Below are 23,488 nucleotides of genomic sequence, written 5' to 3'. Positions count from 1 at the left end.
ATGTGTCATGAAAAGGGAAAAGTAAAAATATCTCTGTATGTAGTTGCTAGATCTAGTGAAAAAATGACAAGTGTTAAAACAAGCAGTAGCTAAGCCAATATGTCTGGCCTTGGCAAGTCGGTGCTATGATTAAGTTTATGTATTGCAAATGCCACAAAAAGAAAAAAAGAAAAAAACGAAAACATACTGGTACCTAAATGCAGCAGCCACAGGCCAGCAATAAAAATGTAATTTATATTTTTTTCCAAAAAACCATTTCATATAGTTTTAATTGCATAGTACAGGCATTTCTTACCAAACAAGAGTACTTAGATAAGGGTTAGAGATAAAGCTTTCAGTTTTATTGCACATCACAGGAAATGATGGGTTTTATTGCTGCAAGAAAAGCTTAATCACCTAATTATCACAATGGAGGCGAGGTAGGAGCGTCTTTATGGAAATCCCCACTGGCTGTTGCCATACTCCCACACCTCTCCAGAGCCATTCGATATGATTGTGATGGAGACTGTTCTTCTGCAAAGTGTGCTGGCTTGTTCGTGCTACATAAAACATACATGCCCACGCACCCGATTCCATACCTCTCAGTCTCTTGTAGTAGCTTGGTGGGTCAGAATTTAATATGTTCTTCCATCCATACCAACGCTGACTTTAGGGGGGGGGGTCATTAATTTTTTTTAACTCTTTTTTTTAACACAAAATGACATTACTTTATCCTTGTGGGCATGTTGAATCCATGTGTTTAAAGCACACAGGGCTTTGCTAAAGACTGATATTTGTGAAGTTGTAAAATTATCACTTTTTTGATACATGACCTTTGGCTACATTTCTGAGGCTCTGACGTCACTCAGACTAGTCAGCAAAGCTATCAACGGGCAGCCTAACCACAGCAGTGTCAGCTCCTTGGAACTGCAGCTCAGGTCTTTAGCATACAGCAGCAAAATGATTCATGAACGTTTTTCACCACTGTTTGGGAAAAATAAAGACAGCCGCCCTGTGATATACTACATCTCAATCATAAATGACGTGGCAAAGTCAATATGGCATTTCTGTCTGCAGGAGGATTGCTCAGGGACATGTTTGCTTCAGCACTGTGAAACAAGCTTATCAAACGATATACAACTGCTGCACAGCAAGATAATCATTCAGGGGTGTGTGCTGGCTCCCACCCTGTTTTCTTTATTTATTAATGGGGTGGTCCAGTATTTTACGAACCACTCAACGGATGCGCCAATGTTAGCAGGCATGAAAGTGCCCCTGCTCATGTTCGCGGATGACACCTTGTTATTATCCAAACCGAGACAGGGATTGCAGTTGGCACTGTCTCGATTTGAGGTGTTTTGCCGCGAACATGTGCTTGTGGTCAACGTAGGGAAAACCAAGTTCATGGTGCTCCATGGGTCAAAGTCAGTAAAAGCACGCGTCTTTATGGATGGTGAACCCCTGGAGCAGACAGATGTTTTTACCTACTTGGGTGTCACATTTAACGATAAATCGAGCTGGAAGCCTCAAGTAGACATCCTAGCGATAAAACATGCTCAGCTAGCTGGTGCCCTGCTTAAGGAGCATAGGCTGTCCCTCTCCAAACCTAATGCCCCTATTGTTAAAATCTATGGGCCATATGTATCAAGGCTTTTTCGATTCACAAAGGCCGGAATTCGGCGAATTCCGGCCTTTGCGAATCGCAAAAGGCCGTTTTGCATTTATTGATATGTATTAAAAAATCGCATCATAAGGAATCGCATAAATTTGCGAATCCTTATTTTGCTATAGCATTTAAGGAATCGCATTTTTGCGATTCCTTAAATGCTATGTATGAAGCATTTTACTATAGCGAATTAAGCTTAAGAAATCGCAATTTACCACCAACTTTCAATTGGTGGTAATTTGCGATTTCTTTTAAAAATGCACAAATTGGCATTTTTGAATGTGGAATGTGACGCACATACATGCCCATAATAGGGCATGTATGTGCGCCATATGCACACACATGCTGATTTCAGGGGTGCAGCAGGGTGTCCTTGAGACACCCCTGCACCCTTGAAAGCAATCTCATTTTGCGATTAGCAAATTGCGAATCGCAAAATGAAATGCATTTCACAATCATTCCTATGGGCCTACTGGCCCATAGGAATGAATGGGAAATTTTTCCTTATTTGCTAATTCGCAACTTGCGAATTCGCAAATAAAGAAGATTAAGGAATCGCAAAAAAAATGCGATTTTTTACATACATACCGTTTTGCGAATTCTAAATAGCGATTCCTTAAAAATCACTATTTAGAATTCGCAAAACGGAACTATGATACATATGGCCCTTAACGTCCAAAATCTGCCCAGCAATTCTATATGGTGCCGAAATTTGGGGCTTTTCTAACTTATCCTCACTTTCCACAGCCCAGAATACATTTATGAGATCTATAGTGGGTCTGCCTGAATCCTCTCCTCGAATTCCACTGCTCTTCGATCTTGGTTGCCAGGCACTTGAAGATGTCGCCCGCTTTAGACCGCTGGCATTCTGGAGGCGCCTTTGGATTACTCCAGAGCTCCTCCTGTATGCCAGGGCGTTGTTGGAAGTAAGGGAACTAAGTCGGTCTTATAGGATCCCACGGTTGATTGGTGTTAAATCCCTGTTGATTGATATGGGGATGAGGAATCTTTGGGATCATCCCGAGACTGCGGAATTTCCGTCAAAAAGACTTTACAAAGCAGCATATTGGGAGTTGATCAAAGTTAGGAGATTCTCCTCCTATATCAGCTCGTCTTTGTCGAGGGACTACCTTGACATCAGGGATGAACCCCACCTGGAGGGCTATTGGGACCTTATAACCAAACGACTTGATCGCAAGCTCTACCACCAGTTTAGGGTTGGAACTCTAAACCTGCGATGGTTAACAAGCAAATGGAACACTGCCACTAGTAACAAGTGCCTCTTCTGCCAAGACCAGATAGAAGATATAGATCACTTCTTATTTGTATGCCCGGTTTATCACAAACCAAGGAGTACCTGGTTGAAACCAGTTTGCCAGCTCATGGGAACCAGATCAGCAATGGTTGCGAAGAGAATACTGAAATCTGACTCTTCCAACCTCGCTGGAATAGGAGTTGCTAAGTTTTTGAGCTGGGCTTGGGTGCTGCGTGATAAAAATGGGGTGGGCAAAATAATTGTGTAAAGCTCTGGACAGTGCCTTTGAAATTGAAATTTGTAGCTGTTTTTTTTAAACATAATTAATAACTACGATATTAATATATGCTCAAAGTCTTTATGCTGGGTTAAATATGTAATACTTTTTTAGAATTGGTTTTAAAATGTTAATGTATATGTACTTATTTATTAACTGTGTTGGTGTAATATTTGTGAGCCTTAGATTCTCATAATTTTGGAGTATTCTTTTATGGATGAAACATGTAATAATGTAATATTTTGCTATTTATTGTCTTTTATGATGAAGAATCGCAATAAAGACTTAATGAATGAATAGTCCAAAAGGGGGTTGGAGCACATCGCTAGACACGTCAGACACGTGTTTCTAGATTCCTCTTTCATCAGTAGGGAAAGACACGTGTTTCTAGATTCCAGTTAATGAATGAATGGAAATGGAAATGGAAATGGATGTAGATTTATAAAGCGCGAATTGCTGCCCAGGGGCGTCCAAGCGCTAGAAAATAACAAGGGAGCCCTCATAGAGAGGCTAGCTGAGAATTAGTGAGGCAGGTTGAAAAGGAATGTTTTTAACTGCTTGCGGAACGCGGAGAGATTGGAGTTGGCTCTGAGGTGAAGGGGAAGGGTATTCCAGGTCCTGGATGCATTGTAAGCGAACGTCCTGCCGCCAGACCTGGTCTTTTTTATTCTTTGGGGCATAGCCAGAAAGGTCTGGCTGGAGCGGAGGTTTCTGCTGGGATGGTAATGGGTGACTAAATCACGGGTCATCATGGGGCCTGTGTCCCAGAAGGCCTGATGGGCAATGCACATGGCATTGAAGAGGATTCTCTGGCGCACTGGCAGCCAGTGAAGGCTGACCAGCCCGGCCCTCACTGATTGTCTGCGAGGGAGCTCGAGCAGTAGGCGGGCCGCGCAGTTCTGCACTGTCTGGAGTCTGCACAAGGTGTACTCTGGAGCGCCGAGATAGAGCACGTTGTTAAAGTCTAGGCGCGACTGTATTAGACCCTGTATAGCTACCTGCTTGGCTTCAATGGGTAGAAGAGGAAGGATCTTCTTTAGCATCCTAAGGAGGCCAAAACAGGTAGCTGAAAGTTTTGTGGCTTGGGTGTTGAATGAGAGGGATCTATCCAACCAAACCCCAAGGCTCTTGATGTTGTCTTTAGGGGTTGGAGGAGGGCCTAGACAGGGGGGCCACAGAGAGTTAAAAAAACAGGGATCAGGGGGGCCTAGGAGCATCAGCTCCGTTTTGTCCCCATTTAGTTTAAGGGATGATGAGGACATCCAGCTTTTTACTTCCTCTAGGCACTCTCTAAGTCCGCCTGACGCAGGTATGTTGGCCTCCTGCGCCAGTGAGACCACCAGCTGCGTGTCGTCCGCGTAAGAAATAATCTTGACTCCAAATGGGCGGACGACCTCAGCCAGTGGCCTCATATAGATGTTGAAAAGTGCAGGACTTAAAGAGGAGCCCTGGGGGACTCCGCACTTTAACGGTCTGCTGGTGGACACAGACTCACCATCGAATACTCGAAAGGATCTGCCCTCCAGGAAGGATTTGAACCAGAGCCAGGCTTTGTCCTTGATCCCGGCGCTAGACAGGCGGTACAGCAAGGTGTCGTGGCTGACCTGGTCAAAAGCCGCGCTGAGGTCAGGAAGGATCACTGCCACTGATCCTCCTTGATCCAGGATTTTTCTGGATTCTTCAGTGACCATGAGGAGGGCGGTCTCGGTCCCGTGTTTGGGTCTGAAGCCTGTCTGGGTGAGGTCTAACAGTTGGTGATTTTCTAAGAAGTTTACCAGTTGGAGATTAATAAATCTTTCCAGAATTTTGCTCACCCACGGGAGCAGGGAGATGGGCCGGAAGTTGCCAAGATCTGACGGGTCTAGATTAGGTTTCTTTAATAATGATCGGACCACGGCCCGTTTCCAGACAGGCGGGACAGTGCCGGAAATGATGGATGCGTTCAAGACATCCCCAATAGTTGGCAAAATGATCTGGGATGCTGACATTATGATGTCTGGCGGGGCTGGGTCGTCAGGGGAACCAGATTTTATTTTCTGAGCTACGGATTCAAGGGTTGCAAGATCTAGGAGGGGGAAGTGAGTCAGAGTGGGTTGAGGCTGAGGGAAGGGGGATGCTATGACTTTATTGATTTGAGCTGGGGAGGTGATACCTCTAGGGGGGAAGGCTGAGTAGATTTTGTTCACTTTTTGATGAAAAAACTCAGCAACATTATTGCAATGAGTAGTGGATTTTGTATCATGCAGACTGGGTGGGGGTTTTGTTAATTTTTTCACAATTTGAAAAATTTCTTTAGGTTTAGATTTGGCAAGGAGAATTCTGTTTGAAAAGTATGTAGCCTGGGCAGCTTTAACTTCTGCTTTGTATTCACTGATTGACTCTCGGTAACGGGTTTTATTACCTAAAGAGTAATCTGAACGCCATCGTCTTTCAGTTTTTCTGCATTGGCGTTTCTTGTCCCTGAGAGCCTCCGTGTACCAGGGGGCAGTTTTGTGGGGGCGTTTCAGCGTGATTTTATTTTTAGGGAGAGTGACTTCAAGGGTTTGTGCAATCCAGTCAACGTAAGCCTGGTTGGCTAAACCAGGATCCTCGTTATAGAGGGGTTGGTTACTGGCAAGTTTGATAGACCAGTCGTCGACTGAGAGGCGAGACCATGCTCGCGTGAATCTTGTAGTGGGTCCAGTCGGCGAGGGTTTAAGTGCGGTCCAACTGACGGGGACTAGTAAGTGGTCTGACCAAGGGAGTGGAATTGGCGGTCTGACTACAAGATCTGCACAGTTGCTGAACACAGGGTCCAACAGATGGCCCTTGACGTGGGTGGGAGTCTTGACGTGTTGAGTAAGTTGCAGAGCAGCTAAGTCATCTACCAACGTGGTGACTGTGTGATCCAATAAGGAATCAAAGTGAAGATTGAAATCACCTAACAGAGTAAAATTGGACGTGGTGCTGACGCGTTCCGCCACACTCGAAGGTAGAAGGTTGTGGAACTGCTTAGAGGGGCCAGGGGGGCGGTAAATAAGAGTACCTGAGAAGCAGTTATTAGGGGAGAGATCGATACTGAAGGTAAGGCTCTCACAGTCAGGGATGGTTTTTAGGAATAACTCGACAGTGAAACTGTTCCTTGTAAATGATTGCTAGGCCTCCTCCTCTCCCCTTAGGTCGGTCTTGCCGAGTGATTTGGAGACCTGGAGGGAGGGCGGAAACTAGGGCAGAGTCAGACTCAGTGGTGAGCCATGTTTCCGTCAGGAACAGTATGTCTGGCGTGCGTTCCTCTAATAATAGTGCAATTTCGATCCTATGTTTCGGCACGGAGCGGCAGTTTCACAAGAACATACGATAGTCATGGGTAAGTTCAACGGCAGGCTTGGGTTTGAGGAGTGACTTGCATTTGGGGCAGGCTTGTGGAATGAGATCAGCGCAATAGAGATGCTGTGGGCAGATAGTGACAGGGGGCCTGAGGCTGTAAAGGGTTTCAGCACTGTAATACCTGGGCTCTGATGGTTGTACAACAGGGAGTATGGCCCTAGGCCCGGACTCGGCGTGGACAAGCGCAGACGAGCTTGCCTTATGCGCGCCTTCGCCGCGCAATCGTCGCGCCCGCTGCGCTCGCCCGCTGCGCCTCCGGTAGATACACATGTTTATAGGGCAGGGGGAGGGTGAGGGGGGCGTGGCCTCAAAGTGGGTATGTCCCTTGGCTCGGCGTGGGTAATGGCGGCTGAAATTGGTCCGCGATTTCTCCCTCTCAGCGCTAAATCGGCTGTGTAGGAGTGCTTGCACACAGTAGATCGGGTGCAAGGAGAGCTAGGTGAGTGATTTTTTAAAACAATCTAAACAAGCTAAAAAGTGCAATGGCCGATCGTAACTACTCCCGGATGAGCCTCAGGAGGTTCCAAGGTTATCTGCAGCGCTTGTGATTCAGCGCGCTTTTGTGCTCGTTGTAGGGGGCGTGGCCTCAAAGTGGGCGTGTCCCTTGGCTCGGCGTGGGTAATGGCGGCTGAAATTGGTCCACGATTTCTCCCTCTCAGCGCTAAATCGGCTGTGTAGGAGTGCTTGCACACAGTAGATCGGGTGCAAGGAGAGCTAGGTGAGTGATTTTTTAAAACAATCTAAACAAGCTAAAAAGTGCAATGGGCGATCGTAACTACTCCCGGCTGAGCCTCAGGAGATTCCAAGGTTATGAATGAATGATAAGCACTACTTCAAGGAACACACCTTTTTCTGCCGCAAAAATACAAGTTCTTCTTTTCAAAGGATTTCATTCCTGTGACTTCCTAGACTCATAATCACTGAAACTGTCTTAACTGTGAAGTCTTGTAATAACATATTTTCTTGAACGAAAACGGTTGAAAGCATCGTTGATAGTTAAGTATAGTGGATGCTGATGGTCTGATGTCAACCCAAAACGTTTAAAATCGTTGTTGCAGCTGAGATGTATGTAAACGCTATGGCTCATGTCGGAAAATTACGTAATCTTAAGGAAATCTCCCTCTGCATGGATTGTCAATATATGAAACACAAATGCATTTAAAAGATGCATATTCCCCGACTGATATACATACTGTCTTCTATGTTGCTGTAGAGCAGCGGCCTTCAAAGTTTATGGCCTCATCCTCCAATGCAAAAAGTATCATGCACCACCTGCCCCAACAGAGACACAAACATATTACTCAGAATTCTTTCATAAAATTGATAGCTCTATACATATTTAACAATTTAAACACTGGCGTTATGTTGGGACTTCCCTTTTAAAAATGCAAATAAATGATTACCAACATGCTATAGGTAAATTGGTCTAGCTAAAGTTTAAAAGTATCGACAGTGCGATACTTTCTCAGAAAAGGAGGGAAGGGACATTAAGGATTATTTAGAAGCCCTCTCCCAATGACACCTACTCCCAGACAGGACATGAGTGAAATAGGATGTTCATGATGGCCCATTACAGGGTGCTTACTGTCACTGTTGTCTGCTCAATACACAGCACTGTTTTCAGCGTGATGCTCCCCATGGCAAGTGCCTTGAGCATCCAGGTCAATTCAGCCCCCCCACCCCCTCCCGGGAGGGGCTGACCTCCAGTTTAAAGACCTCTGCTCTATACACGCCTTAATGGGACTGCTACATACAGTGTCGGTGTGTGCTGAGTAAATGGCAGAGTGAAATAAACAAATACTGATCAATGTATTGCTAGTATTTAATGATAGCATGCACTGGCCTAGAAGTTATAATTACTGGTGGGGCCGGAGAAATCCCGGCTAGGAGGCAACCGTAGGTCCAGGTGGGAAAAAGGACACTTTGCGGGTGGGCCAGTGAAAAACCTCCCAAGGCATGAGCCCTTCCCAAAAAGACTTATCAAGTAAATGCAATAAACAGATTTAAACAACACAAAAAAAGATTATGTAGTATGTGTAATGTTTGGAACATTGGGTTGTCAAGTGCATGGAGAGAACGCTAGAAGGAAGGTTCGATTAGCAAAGGCAGTTGCGGTTTGACCTTACGTCCAGGCAGTCGCTCCATGCAGTGGGTGAGGCTTTACGAGAAATAAAGGCACTTTACCTAAACAGATCTTGTAGTAGTGTCCTTTCCCATCAATCACATATTTGCGACGATTTGGGAATCGGCTTCACCCACCGGCGGGTCCCGCGCCTTTTGGCCGGCACCACAATCGACGTTCACGGTGAGCAGCAGAGAGGAACAGGAGGGCATGTGCTGCTGCACATCGTTGGGAGTCAGCGATACGGGGGGAGATCCCTCTTACTCCTATTTTGGAGGTGAGGGGCACAGATCCCGTGTCAACAACAGTTTTGGAGCGAGTATGCACGCGCTACTGAGCATGCAACAGCACTCGCACGCCCAGCTCTCGTAGTGCCGGCAATTGTTGAGACCCGAGCGAGTATGCTGGTGCGCATGCGCAGAAGAATCACTTTCAAGAAGGCTCGGATGCTGGTTGCGTCTGACGTCTGAGAGCCCAGAGAAGTCTGGTGAAGAATAGGAAGCGACGACTGGCGCTTACTGAGACAGTGCTACATAGTGGAAGAAGCAGCCTCCCAAGAGCATTTTCAAGGTCACTGCTAAAAAGCAGAATAAGTAGCCTGCCATGAACATTTTCAAAGTCAGTTGCCTGCGGGAGCAGGGCGGAAAGCGGGGCTGGTGATTCGGTGTTGTGGCGAATTTGGCTGAAAAAAGGGGCTACGCGGTGGATCGTGAAGAAGTTGCAGGAAGCAGGGCTTCTAATTGAATTAGTATTCAGCATTTTCCAATTTTGTTGTCTGTCAATTTTGCTAAAAGTAATGGCAACCCTGCATCAAATCACGCAACCTCGTCCATTTCTCAGTAAACCTGGGAAAACTATCAATGGTGTGAGTTGAATGGTTCAGACTATTTGAAAATCATTTGGTGACAGATTATGCCCCAGCGCGTAAATTTGCTTTGTTGTTTAAAAGCCGTGGTCAGCAGCACAACCCATTTTTGACAGTTTAACTCCAATACCGCCTCCCCAGGGTCAAGCTGGGGACAGACAGTGGAATGTATATTTGGAAGCAATCGCCAGACTTAAGGAACAGTTTTCAGATACCCAATATATCATGCTGGAGAGGCATAACTTTTACAAAAGGAGGAAAAAAAGGTGGAGGAATATATATTGGCATTGAGAGTATTGACAACCACTTGCGGGTTCGGTTCCTTGGCCGATGACTATATTAGGGACCAATTTGTGTTTAATTGTGCTTTCCACTAAATCAAAGAAAGATTGCTGAGTTGTAAAAATCCTTCTCTGACCGAAGTGATCTATAAATTCAACTAAGGTAATGCATTTGGAAACGGTTTCAAATGTTAATTTGGTTTATCCTCCGGAGGAGAACAATGAAGAGGGGTTGTATGCGGTGGGGCACACAGGATAAGACACAAAGAATGTTGCAAAAAAGGGCCCCAGTTTCTATTATAGATAAGGTGCAAAATATTATCCAAGTAATTTTACTGGGTGCCCAGCCGTTGGCAAACAATGTTTAAATTGTAAGAAAATTGGCCAGTTCCAGAACGTGCAGGGGAAATAAGATGCCGTTGAAAGTGAGTAGTGTGGATGTGGAAATGGACAGTGTACAGAGTCCTAGAACAATGTAGTGTTAACATTGGACAATGACATGGAGCCTATGGAGGTGAAAGGTCCATTATGTGTGGCTAAGATTGAAAACGTGGAGATGCAAGTGATGGCGGACTCAGGGTCGCAAATAACAATACTTAGAGATTTCACATTTTATGAAAATTGGGGGAAAGATTTTGCTCTACTGAAAACAGATATTAGGATAGTGGAGTATTTCGTAGCCAATATACAAGTGCTTGGCAGAGAGATTGTTACAAAAGTATATTTGGCAGTCAAGGGGAAGAATATAGTTGGGTAGAAAGACCTGGCAAGGATGGGACTGTATTTGGTACCGGGTGATGAGGAACCTGTAAGGGTATGTGAGGTATCTGTATGTAATGTAGATTAAACAGAAAAGGATGTTAAGGAGCTGTTAGCTGAGTTTAATTTGGTATTTAGCGAACAAGTAGGTCTAGTGAAGGGAGTGGAACACAGACTCAAGCTGTTGCCGAATGCACATCCAGTGGCACACAAGATACGACCTGTTCCGATGAGTGTAAAAGAGGAGTTAAAGACCACACTGCAGGGGTTGTGTACACAGGGCATTATTCAACCTACTGATTCATCGCATTGGGTGGTGCCCATTGTAGTGGCTTGAAAAAAACAGGAGACATTAGACTGTGTGCGGACCTTCGTGGCCTCAATAAAAATATTGTCATGGGCTGCCACCTTCTGCCTAGAATTCAGGAACTTTTAGCGAAACATTGGGGGAGCTAAGTGGTTCTCCTTAATAGATGTAAGATCAGCCTATCATCAGGTGCCGCTATCATAGGATTCTCAGGAATTGACGACGGTCGTAACACTTTTCGGACATATAAATTCCTGAGACTTCCAATCGGACTGGCTTCAGAGGCCAGTGTATTTCAGAGGCTCCTGGGCTCGCTAACTCATAACACAAAGGGAGTGCAGGCATATTTAGATAATATCTTGATTTTTGCGCAATGTTTGGAAGAGCATAACAATTTATTGAGGGCGGTGTTATCCATGCTGTATGAACGAGGGATGACTGTAAGGGATGATAAATGTAAATTTGCAGTGAGAGAGTTGGGGTATTTGGGACACACCATGTCAGAGGTGGGCATCAAACCTAAGTTCTCTGTGATTAGAACTATAAAGGAGGCAAAACCAAGAAAGGACAGAAATGCCCTCTGCTCATTTTTGGAGTTAGCAGAATATTATGCTAAATTTGTGGTGAATTACATGCAAATAGTGGAGCCATTAGGTGCACTGCTAAAAAAAGGGACACAAATGTATCTGGTCTGAGGAGCTTAAAGTGGTGTTTGAGAAGGTGAAAGAGCTAATTATATCCGCACTAGCTCTTCATGCTTTTTGGGAGGACTGCACCTTGATTATAACGGTGAATGCGAGCATGCATGGCTTAAGGGGGTGCTCAGCCAAAGGGTGGAAGGAAGAGAGCAAACAGTATCGTTTGCATTGAGATTATTGAAGCAGTTAGAATGTCAGTACAGTACAATCGAGCGGGAGACATTGGCTTGCATATGGGCAACACAGAAATTTAAAATGTTAATTTGGGGTCGCGAGTTCGAGATATATACAGATCACAAACCGTTAACTTTTATCTTTAGTAAGATAAATAGCAATAACATGTCAGCCAGATTCACTAGACTGATGTCAAGGCTACAGGAGTATAATTTTGAGATAAGGCACATCGCAGGAGGGAAAAACTTCTGGGCGGATTGCTTGTCCAGAATGCTGATGGGAAAGAATGATGAGGCGGATCTCGTTGAGGATGATGTGGAATGCGTAGCGGTGGTGAATGCTGTTGCAGAATGTGGTTCTGTTATGCTGGAAAGCGATTGGAGGGAGGCATCCAGAAAAGATGCCACTCTGGCTAAAGTTATAGAGTATACAACACATAAATGGGCAGAAGTGAGATGTTTGAATGGGTACTTGAGAAACTTTGCACAGGTGGCAGATGAGTTATTGGTGAAAGATGACATGGTGATGAGAGGTGATCGATTCATTCCACCTGCAGATTTGTAGGAGTCGATTATAAGTGTGGCGCATCAAGGGCACAAGGGGGTTACTAAGACAAGTATGAAAGTGAAACAATACTATTGGTGGCCTGCCGTGGATGCTCAAGTTAGGAGGATGATAGATAACTGTACTGAGTGCTTACAGTCGGATAAACATTGGAAGACTGTGCAGACACCATTGCATCCTACTCAATTTCCTGAAGCTGCCTGGGAAAAAATTGGTTTCGATTTCTCAGGGCCATACTCGAATTTGCCAGCATAAATGAATTATTTGATTTTAGCAATGGATTATTATTCAAAGTGGATGTATTACAAATTTGTGGAAGCGCCTGATACGAATAAAACTATTGAATTTTTAAAAAAGATATTTTGGTTGGAGGCGTCTCCTAAAACGGTAGTCGCTGATAACGGACCACACTTTCTGTCTGATAAAATGTGCAAATTCGTGCAGGGGGGAGACATGAAGTACCTTAAAGTGGCATTATATTCACCCAGTTTGAATGGCTTAGTGGAGCGAGGTACCAAGGTCTTAAAGGAAGGGATACAAACAGCAATTGTTGCAGTCCTGGATGTGGAGGAGTTCCTTGAGCAGAAGGTGTGGAGTTATATCACGTCACCACACTGCACCACAGGTACCGCACCTTTTACACTGTTGAGAGGTAGTTTGGCACACACAACTTAATTTCCGTCTTGGTTGGGGGTACTGAAGAGTGAGAGAGTAGGTGTGAAGTTAAGTGAAGGTAGTGTGGCAACTATGGTAAGAGGGAAGAAGTTCTTGAAGAAAATAATGTGACAAAAATAATTATCCAGCAGACAAGGATGTGTCAGTGGGAGAATGGGTGATGGCTAAGACACCCCTTAAGGTAAAAACGGACGACTTGATATTTTCAGTTCCAGTGCAATTTAGTAAAGTCAGAAAAGGAGCAGCTTTCGTGGATGGTAAAGGTTTGTGGAACAAGAGGCAGCTGGTGAAAGTAACACAGGAACAGGCTAGAGTTATTAGGCACAAGGACAGGATGAAGGATCCCAAATGGGCACATTGGCTGAAAGCTGGGGGGGGCGAGTGGAACGGTGACAGATGGTGGCTTGGTTGTGACACCTTGGGGGTCAAACTCTAGGTAGGACCAGTGAGTCTGATGTTGGGTCTGCTACCATAAGGAACGAATCTAACTGCTGGATCAGAAGAATTTTGTATTAGGTTCAAATATTTTGTTAGATATTAGCTGTTTTAATGTTAACCTTAAATTTGGGGGGAGGAGGGCAAATGTTGGTGAAGAAGTTATTGGCTAATTACCTGAGTTTTGAACATTTATTTGTATTTGCTTGATTACATGCATATTGCTATGTTATTGTGTTAATTATTTTTTGTTTTTGTTTATTTTGCGTAAAGGGGAGGTGATGTGGTATGTGTAATGTTTGGTTTTCATATGCATGTAGAGAACGCTGGAAGGACGGTTCGATTAGGAAAGGCAGTTTTGGTTCGACCATCCGTCCAGGCAGTCGTTCCATGCCATGGGTAAAGCTGTACGAGTAATAAAGGCATTTTACCTAAATGGATATTGTAGTAGTGATCTTTTCCATCTACCACAGATTTCCATTAGGTATGTACTTGTGGCCCTGCTAAGAATGCTAAACCACAAGTCCCTCACCGCCCTCGCCACTGCGTCCCCGCCCCCCTGACTGCCCACTGCCCATTCGCTGCCCCCGTCTCCCGCCTCCCAGCTGCTCCACCCATATGCCGGCCGCTGCGCGTCTAAGGCAAGCCCGTCTGCGCCTGGACCGCACCCAGTACCAGAACCCCTGGCCCCCGCCGCCACTACGACGCCAGCACTCTGCATGCTCTCAACTCCGGACGGAGCCACACCTGCTTCAAGGCTGCCCCGAAACGCACACACGGCCCCTGCAGCTACACCAGCCTCAGAGCCGACGAACCACCCACCAAGAAAGACCCCAACCACCTCCGATGCATACTACTGAACATCCGCTCCGCACGCAAGCATGCTGTCAAGCTCTGGGACCTGCTCAACACAACATCCCCGGACGTTGTCTTCCTGACAGAGACCTGGTTTAACGACACCGCCATAGCCATCCCAGACGGCTACAATATCACCCGCAAAGACCGCACCAACAGAGTCGGAGGAGGAATCGCCATCGCCCACAAGAACAGCATCAGGGTCTCGACTAGCACCGATGACGCACTCAGCACCGCCAAACACATGCATTTCCAGATCCACACAGACCCTAACTCCACCCTCGTCTACCGAACCCCCGGACCCTGCCCCCAGTTCAGCGACTCCATTGCCGACTTGATCAGCACGCATGCCCTGACCTCCACCGACTACGTCCTCCTCGGAGACCTGAACTTTCACCTTGAGAACAACAACAACAACAACTGCACAACCCTGATCGACAACCTCGCCAACCTCGGACTGAAGCAACTCATCACACCGCCCACCCACTCCGCCGGCCACACGCTCGACCCCGTTTTCTCCTCAAGCCTGCACGTCTCCGTCAGCCACACCACCGAACTCCTCTGGACCGACCACCGCTGCATCCACTTCGCCTTCCAGAAACCCACCACACACCACCGCACCCAGCAGATTCCCGCCGCTGCTGGAGCAAAATCACCGAAGACCAACTACACGCAAAACTCGTTCTCAGCCCACCCACCGAACCCTCCAACACCAACGACGCTGCCCACAGCCTCAGACGCTGGATCGAGGACTGCGCCAACACCTTCGCCCCGTTGAAGAAACCCCCCCACAGAGACACCAGCAAGAGGGCCAGCTGGTTCACCCCAGAACTCCTCGCCTCCAAGCAAGCCTGCCGGAAACTAGAGAAGAAATGGCACAGTGAACAAACTACGGACAGCCACGCAGCACACAAGGAAGCCATCCCCAACCACCACCACCGTATCACGGCGGCCAAGAGGACCTCTTTCAAAGACCGCCTCAACAACAATGCACACAATAGCAAGGAGCTCTTCAACATCGTGAAGGAACTCTCCAACCCCAGCTCCAACACCAACGGCAGCCCGCCGTCGCAAGCCCTCTGCGACTCCCTCGCCACCTTCTTCCACCGCAAGATAGCAGACATCCACAACAGCTTCAACACCCAGACAGCCCCAACAGACAGCAATACAACAGACCCTCCGCACACCATCGACCACGACCCCCTGCTAGCCTGGGCCAGCGTAGGCATCGATGACACCATCAAGACCATGCGCACAATCCACTCCGGCTCTCCGTCAGATCCATTCCCGCACCACGTCTTCAACAGAGCAAGCAGCTCCATCGCACCCCCGCTGCGCAACGTCATCAATCTCTCCCTCGAGACCCCGACCTTCCCAGAGATCTGGAAACACGCCAAGATCAACGCCCTACTAAAAAACCTAATGCAGACCCAAGAGACCTCAAGAACTTCCGGCCCATCTCTCTGCTCCTCTTCCCGGCCAAGGTCATCGAGAAAACCGTCAACAGACAGCTAACCCGATACCTCGAAGAAAACAGAATCCTGGACCCTTCCCAGTCAGGGTTCCACAGCAACCACAGCACCGAGACTGCCCTCATCGCTGCCACCGACGACATCAGGACCCTGCTGGACAATGGCGAGACGGCAGCACTCATCCTCCTAGACCTCTCTGCCGCCTTCGACACCATGTGCCACCGCACACTGCGCGCACGCCTCCACGCCGCAGGGATCCGAGACAAGGCTCTGGATTGGACCACCTCCTTCCTCTCCGGCAGAACCCAGAGCGTCCGCCTCCCCCCATTCCATTCCAAAGCCTCCGAGATCATCTGCGGCATACCCTAGGGATCCTTCCTCAGTCTGACGCTGTTCAACATTTACATTGCCCCACTCGCACACGTAGCCCAACTTCACGACCTCAACATAATCTTCTACGCCGACAACACTCAGCTGATCCTCTCCCTCACCAAGGACCTCATCACCGCCAAAGCCAACCTCCACGAAGGAATGAAGGCCGTCGCCGACTGAATGAAGACCAGCCGTCTGAAGCTGAACTCGGACAAGACGGAGGTCCTCATCCTCGGCTCCAACCCTTCAGCCTGGGACGATTCCTGGTGGCCGACGGCACTGGGGGCAGCCCCGACACCCACCGACCACGCACACAACCTGGGAATCATCCTCGACTCAACGCTCTCAATGACCAAGCAAGTCAACGCCATCTTCTCCTCCTGCTTCAACACCCCCGCATGCTCCGCAAGATCTACAGATGGATCCCGACAGATACAAGAAAGACAGTCACCCAGGCCCTCGTCAGCAGCAGACTACAGTGCAGTCGGGCCACCAGGAGTCGTACCAGGCTGAAGGGTTGGAGCCGAGGATGAGGACCTCCGTCTTGTCAGAGTTCAGCTTCAGACGTCTGGTCTTCATCCAGTCTGCGACGTCCTTCATTCCTCCGTGGAGGATGGCTTTGGCGGTGATGGGGTCCTTGGTGAGGGAGAGGATCAGCTGAGTATCGTCGGCGTAGGAGATTATGTTGAGGTCGTGATGTCGGGCTACGTGTGCAAGCGGGGCCATGTAAATGTTGAACAGCGTAGGGCTGAGGGAGGATCCCTGGGGTATGCCGCAGATGATCTCGGAGGCTTTGGAACAGAAGGGGGGAGGCGGACGCTCTGGGTTCTGCTGGAGAGGAAGGATGTGGTCCAATCCAGAGCCTTGTCTCAGATCCCTGCGGCGTGGAGGCGGGCTCAGATCCCTGCGGTGTGGAGGCGTGCGCACAGTGTGCGGTGGCAGACGGTGTTGAAGGCGGCAGAGAGGTCTAGGAGGATGAGTGCTGCAGTCTCGCCGTTCTGCAGCAGGGTCCTGATGTCAGTGGCGGCGATGAGGGCAGTCTCGGTGCTGTGGTTGCTGCGGAACCCTGACTGGGACTGGGTCCTTATAACTGTTTAGCCATGCAACAGTTGATGTTGTTGCACCAAGGATATTGTGCTGGATAACTAAACACGTATAAGGTCCCAAAGGCGAGACCTATTGGCTATGCCAATGCTTGTATTGAATTGTTGGCATAATAAAATGTAAAAATGTGTTTTCTGGATTAAAGTTGATCGTAATGCCATAGGGTACTTACAGAGTGACATAAGTAAATGGTACTATTAGTTTTGAATTACAAAAATATAAGCATATAGTTTACACACAGGAGTATGACTGTAATGAATAAAAAAGTATAAAGGATAGAAAGAAAAACAAGCATTGGAAATGCAATAGGTCTCGCATTAGAAAAGTTGTAGTTATTGGTCTTGTAAATGACATATTTTATTTATTTGTTGGTTTTTAAAATTGCTAAATTGATGGCTTTGTCATTTACAATGCCAATAGTTATAACTTTCGCGAATGTGACACCTATAGCATTTGGAATGCAACATGTTTTGTATTTACGTCACTTAGATGGCAGCTCTGGTCGTTAGGCCACATCTCTAGAGAGCAGGAGAGTGCAGCAGGGGAGAGAAGCACAGCAATGCAATAGGTCTCGCATTAGGAAAGTTTGAGCTATTGGTATTGTAAAGGACACATTTTTTATTTATGTGCTTGTTTTGAAAATAGCGAAATTAATAGCTTTGTTATTTACAATGGCAATAGTTTTATCTTTCGCAAATGTGACACCTATTGTAACACAATATGTGTTGTGAGGGTGAGTGAGGGTGAGGGGTTGAGGGTGAGTGAGGGTGAGGGTGAGGGGTTGAGGGTGAGGGGTTGAGGGTGAGTGAGGGTGAGGGTGAGTGAGGGTGAGGGGTTGAGGGTGAGTGAGGGTGAGGGTGAGGGGTTGAGGGTGAGTGAGGGTGAGGGGTTGAGGGTGAGGGTGAGTGAGGGTGAGGGGTTGAGGGTGAGTGAGGGTGAGGGGTTGAGGGTGAGTGAGGGTGAGTGAGGGGTTGAGGGTGAGTGAGGGTGAGTGAGAGTGAGGGTGAGTGAGGGGTTGAGGGTGAGTGAGGGGTTGAGGGTGAGTGGGGGTTGAGGGTGAGTGGGGGTTGAGGGTGAGGGGTTGAGGGTGAGTGAGGGTGAGGGGTTGAGGGTGAGTGAGGGTGAGTGAGGGTGAGTGAGGGTGAGGGGTTGAGGGTGAGTGAGGGTGAGGGTGAGTGAGGGTGGGTGAGGGTGAGTGAGGGTGAGTGAGGGTGAGGGTGGGTGAGGGTGAGTGAGGGTGAGTGAGGGTGAGTGAGGGTGAGGGTGAGGGAGGGTGAGTGAGGGTGAGGGTGAGTGAGGGTGGGTGAGGGTGGGTGAGTGAGGGTGAGTGAGGGTGAGTGAGGGTGAGTGAGGGTGAGTGAGGGTGAGGGTGAGTGAGGGAGAGTGAGGGGTTGAGGGTGAGTGAGGGTGAGGGGTTGAGGGTGAGTGAGGGTGAGGGGTTGAGGGTGAGGGGTTGAGGGTGAGTGAGGGTGAGGGTGAGGGGTTGAGGGTGAGGGGTTGAGGGTGAGTGAGGGTGAGGGTGAGGGTGAGTGAGGGTGAGGGGTTGAGGGTGAGTGAGGGTGGGGGTGAGTGAGGGTGAGGGGTTGAGGGTGAGTGAGGGTGAGTGAGGGTGAGGGGTTGAGGGTGAGTGAGGGTGAGTGAGGGTGAGGGTGAGGGGTTGAGGGTGAGTGAGGGTGAGTGAGGGTGAGTGAGAGTGAGGGTGAGTGAGGGTGAGTGAGGGGTTGAGGGTGAGGGGTTGAGGGTGAGTGAGGGTGAGGGGTTGAGGGTGAGGGGTTGAGGGTGAGTGAGGGTGAGTGAGGGTGAGGATGAGGGGTTGAGGGTGAGTGAGGGTGAGGGTGAGTGAGGGTGAGTGAGGGTGGGTGAGGGTGAGTGAGGGTGAGGGTGAGTGAGGGTGAGTGAGGGTGAGGGTGAGTGAGGGTGAGTGAGGGTGAGTGAGGGTTTGAGGGTGAGGGTTTGAGGGTGAGTGAGGGTGAGGGTGAGTGAGGGGTTGAGGGTGAGTGAGGGTGAGGGGTTGAGGGTGAGTGAGGGTGAGGGGTTGAGGGTGAGTGAGGGTGAGGGTGAGTGAGGGTGAGGGTGAGTGAGGGGTTGAGGGTGAGTGAGGGTGAGGGTGAGTGAGGGTGAGTGAGGGTGAGGGGTTGAGGGTGAGGGAGGGTGAGGGGTTGAGGGTGAGTGAGGGTGAGTGAGGGTGAGGGGTTGAGGGTGAGTGAGGGTGAGGGAGTGAGGGTGAGGGTTTGAGGGTGAGTGAGGGTGAGGGTGAGTGAGGGTGAGTGAGGTTGAGGGTGAGTGAGGGTGAGGGGTTGAGGGAGGGTGAGGGTGAGTGAGGGTGAGGGGTTGAGGGTGAGTGAGGGTGAGGGGTTGAGGGTGAGTGAGGGTGAGGGTGAGGGGTTGAGGGTGAGTGAGGGTGAGGGTGAGACAGACAGAGCAGACGGCGCAAACACACACAGGAGGCTACACGTACGGCAATCGCAGAAGGCTCACGCACACAGCGTGCATAAGGTATACCTACATAGCAGATGACGAAGTGAATGTACACACAAACTGTGCCTACAACAGTAAATGCATTCCTTTAGAGAACACACACTTAGAGTATACAAAACATGGCGCACGCCTGCGGGCATAGTCACAAATAGGCACCCATACAGTCTGCGAGTACAGCAGACGCATGCACACAGCAGAAGGCAGCCTGCATAGAAAGACACGAGTGGAGCGCACACGCAGGGACATTCACAGCGTCCACATGCACAGAGCGGGGTCACAGCTGACGCGGCGCTCGTGCAGGATACAACACACATGATTGAAGAGAGAGACAACTTGGAGGAATGCTTGTAGGTGTGTGTGTAGACGATGAGGGTGTGAAGCAGCAGGAATTTAATCTCCTATTTTTTTATATGAAATGTTGAGTTGAAGGAATCTGGCATCAAGATGAGGTCTTCAAAGGTACTGGCCAGCATATAAACGTCGCCAAAATTGTAGTAAATAGCTGGAGACCACAGATGTACCACAATAGGTTTATTGCAGGAAGACAGCATAGAGCAACCTCAACACAAGCTGGCCAGGCACAAACTGTCACCACCTAGAACACTAGTAGGAGGCAGAGCCATCTACATTCTGGAATGAGTGACACAGGTAAGAACCATGATAGAGCATGGAAATAGAGGAAAGATAGATATACAACACCCATAAAACCGTGTCTTGTTAAAAGGGTTATAAAAATAGTTATGATTAAAATCCGTGACTCGGTCACTTTTCTGATTGACATTGTATCAGCTGGGATAGATAGTCAAAGCTGTCTAGTAGAAACTTCCAGTAAATTAGTATCGGGAGAGGCGGCATAACATGATTATTCGCTCTGCATAGGAGCTCTTTAGATGATGCAGTCTAATAAAAAAAATAGAGGTTTGCCAATGACATTTTGCTCCAAATTCAAAGATACAGCTAACTGCTGATTTACCTTAATCAGTGACACGGTGAAGCATGAACGCATGCGGTAATGACGGAGATGCAGTTCTTGATCCGAGTTACAGTTTCACGTTTCTTACTGGGGGTTGTTTTTCAACTTTACAGATTGGAATAATAATAATCCACTGTGCTGAACAATATAACATGTGAATTCACCACGAACCTATTGCAACTCGGTGTAAAAAGATAAAATCCCAAATCAAGACACAAGTATTGTTGCAAAAGGTGGTGTGAAGCAGCAGGAAAAGACAGCACCAACCCTAACGAAAACGAGTCAAAAGAAACACGAGAGACGGCGGAGGGCATTGCTGTGGGGAGGGGGGAGGAGAAATGCGACACGGCGGGCAGGGGAGGGGGCGGAGCGGGTAAAAAAAAAAAAAAGACGGAGAGAAGGCAGAGAAGGGGAGGGGGAGGAGAAATGCGACACGGCGGGCAGGGGAGGGGGCGAAGCGGGTAGAGCGGCATGTGGGTGTGAAGCAGCCGGGGCCTTTGAAGTGAAGCTAAGCTTCACTTCAAAAGGTGTGGGAGGAATGCGGCTGAGGGAACAGACGGCGATTTGGTGATGTGCACGCGCATTTTAGGTCAATGCGCAAGCGCATTGACCTAAAAGCCACGGGCACAGCACCAAATCGCCGCAGTTAGGTAAACTTTGTTTAAAGCCCTATAGTCTCGCTCTGCTCAATGCGCATGCGCATTGACAGGCGAGACCTAAAAACATTGGTAGAGTATTGAGGCATCAACTCCAGCACTTGAGTGGATTTATTTTTAAGAATGATGGACAAAAGAATCAATGCCTGAAATGGGCTGACCGACTGAACAATGCACTACAGTGTAGCGTGGGAGGTCAAGGTGTGAATAGCAGTTGAATAGATTAACGGATAAAGAGAACTGATCTAAATTCCCTTCGGTGGTTGGGGGGGGGGGGGTGGTTATGTTTAGTTCTTTACTTTATGTTTTAATAACACAGGGTTGGATGTCTCAAGGATACACTTAAAAAAATACGAATACCTTTCCCGTTATTGCTGACGCTTTACTGGGTAACCATCACACTTTATAAAGCGCGTGCTCAAAACGGTCGGGAGTATCTATCACTCGATCACTCGCTCTCGTCAGCAAACGTTCACATTTTTTTAAAGCGCGTGCGCAATAGAGTGTCTTCTTTGTACGCCAGCGCACTGAGAGGCTGCACATGTTTTTTTTTCTTGCCCCGCCCCCTTTGCGCTCCAGGCCTCACTTTCGTCCAGGGCTCCCTTGTTGGACCCGTGAACCGGTGCTGTCTTCGCCTCCTGGACTGCCGGTGCCTCCGTGACCAGCTAGCAAGATGTCGTCCTCCACAGCTACCTCGGAGGAGCAAGTGAGAATCCACTGCAGGAAGCTTGTGCGGGCGGTGAAAGTCATAATGGATCCAGATTCTAGCCAGCAGCATCGGAGTGAGGCCCTGCAGGTGAGGCGCCGCAGCCGAGTCAGGGAAGAGCTCGAGCCGCTGCTCAGTGCGTCGCTGACGAGCGCGCTCACGGAGTTAGCGCGCGCCCATGTAGAACGTTATCATCCTGATTGTGTGTGGCCGGTTGAGGGGAGGTGTGTGCGAGCGTTGTGTTACTGGGGGGCCCGGCCTACTTGACCGTTTTCCTAACCGGTAGTGGAGGGTCAGGCCCATGCAGGCCACATCTCCGAGACTCACGCTCCCGTCACAGATTTTCAAAAGAGCTGAGCCAAACGGCTGCAGCAGAAGGGGGGCATTATCGATTGAGCATATGTTGTCAACTCTACGAGACATTCACCTCACAGGAGGTTCAAATCTATCAGCTTTACTTTTTGTAGGCGCAGCAAGCACACTAATGTTCATCACACGAGGTATCATTACCCTTATTTAGAACCGATATACCAATCGTACATCTCCCATGACCCAGAGAGTTTTGGATCAAACCTATCCATTTAGATCATAGGAGAGACTAGACGTCAGTTCTAGTTTGAAGGCTGAACCTCTCATTTCACCTTAAAGTGGGACCATACCAATGTATTTGCCCCTCCCAAATCTTTCCACGCATTTCACCTCATAGGAAGACAAGCCCGTCTTTTCACCCAACTGTGGAGAGTTAGACACTTCCATTTACCTCTCAAGGGTAGACCTATATAGTCAAATCATATGGAGTCCAGAATCTTCTTTCATCAGTGTGGCTGAATCTGTCCAATCACCACACGGATAGGAAGAGGTAGTAGATATCACAGGGGTTTCATATTCCCTTTGTTCATATTTTTATTGGTGATATTTATGTTACATGTTCTGGGGGTGATCAAGAAGCAGTGTTCAAAGCAACGGCGGTGTGTCTCATATCATCTTTTGGGAGGGCGATTTGTGCTGCATGTCATAGGTGTCTAACCCTTTTCTGACTGCTTGATGGCATTGGATGGTACTTGGTATCCTGATTTTCCTTTTGGCCCAGACATCGTACTTCTATGACGAGGTCTAAGGCCATGCATGGCACATGATAAAGCCATGGACCAAAATCTGTTTGTGACGAGGAGTGCGCACCAAGGGTTAGCTAGGTGGTGACATGGGGCTTTTGTCTATATTGTGAGTTGTTGACACAAGCGTGGAGACGGCATACTGATTTCTGGGGGTAGTTCTGGACAAAGCCTTTTTTTAAATCTGGCTCAGAGGAGTGCAGCCTACTTCTTGCTCACTAGTGTAGAATTCCATTTGGATTTGACATCCCAACTCTAGCGCTGACAAGTCACGTGTAAAGTGTGCATAGTGGATGTATGGTGAATTTGGTATAGCAAGATAATATGTGTAGAGTGA

At 48.1% G+C, this 23,488-nt stretch overlaps 1 protein-coding gene across 2 annotated transcripts in view; it reads left to right on the top strand.

Annotated features, from left to right (window-relative positions):
- Positions 1-23,488, top strand: part of LOC144762250 (exportin-5-like) — a 1,106,737-nt gene that overhangs the window by 111,228 nt on the left and 972,021 nt on the right. Inside the window, exon 1 of one of the 2 annotated variants that reach the window (XM_078647392.1) lies at positions 21,887-22,129. The exons of the other annotated variant lie outside the window; for it this stretch is intronic. Coding sequence (XP_078503518.1) covers positions 22,007-22,129 — 123 coding nt within the window. The 5' untranslated portion in view covers positions 21,887-22,006. Of the gene's footprint in view, positions 1-21,886; positions 22,130-23,488 lie in introns of those variants that run through there. 2 annotated transcript variants of the gene reach the window in all.

Source organism: Lissotriton helveticus, chromosome 6 (assembly GCF_964261635.1).
Source record: "Lissotriton helveticus chromosome 6, aLisHel1.1, whole genome shotgun sequence".
In the NCBI taxonomy this organism is placed as follows: domain Eukaryota; kingdom Metazoa; phylum Chordata; class Amphibia; order Caudata; family Salamandridae; genus Lissotriton; species Lissotriton helveticus.
This window is presented reverse-complemented; position numbering and strand designations above follow the sequence as displayed.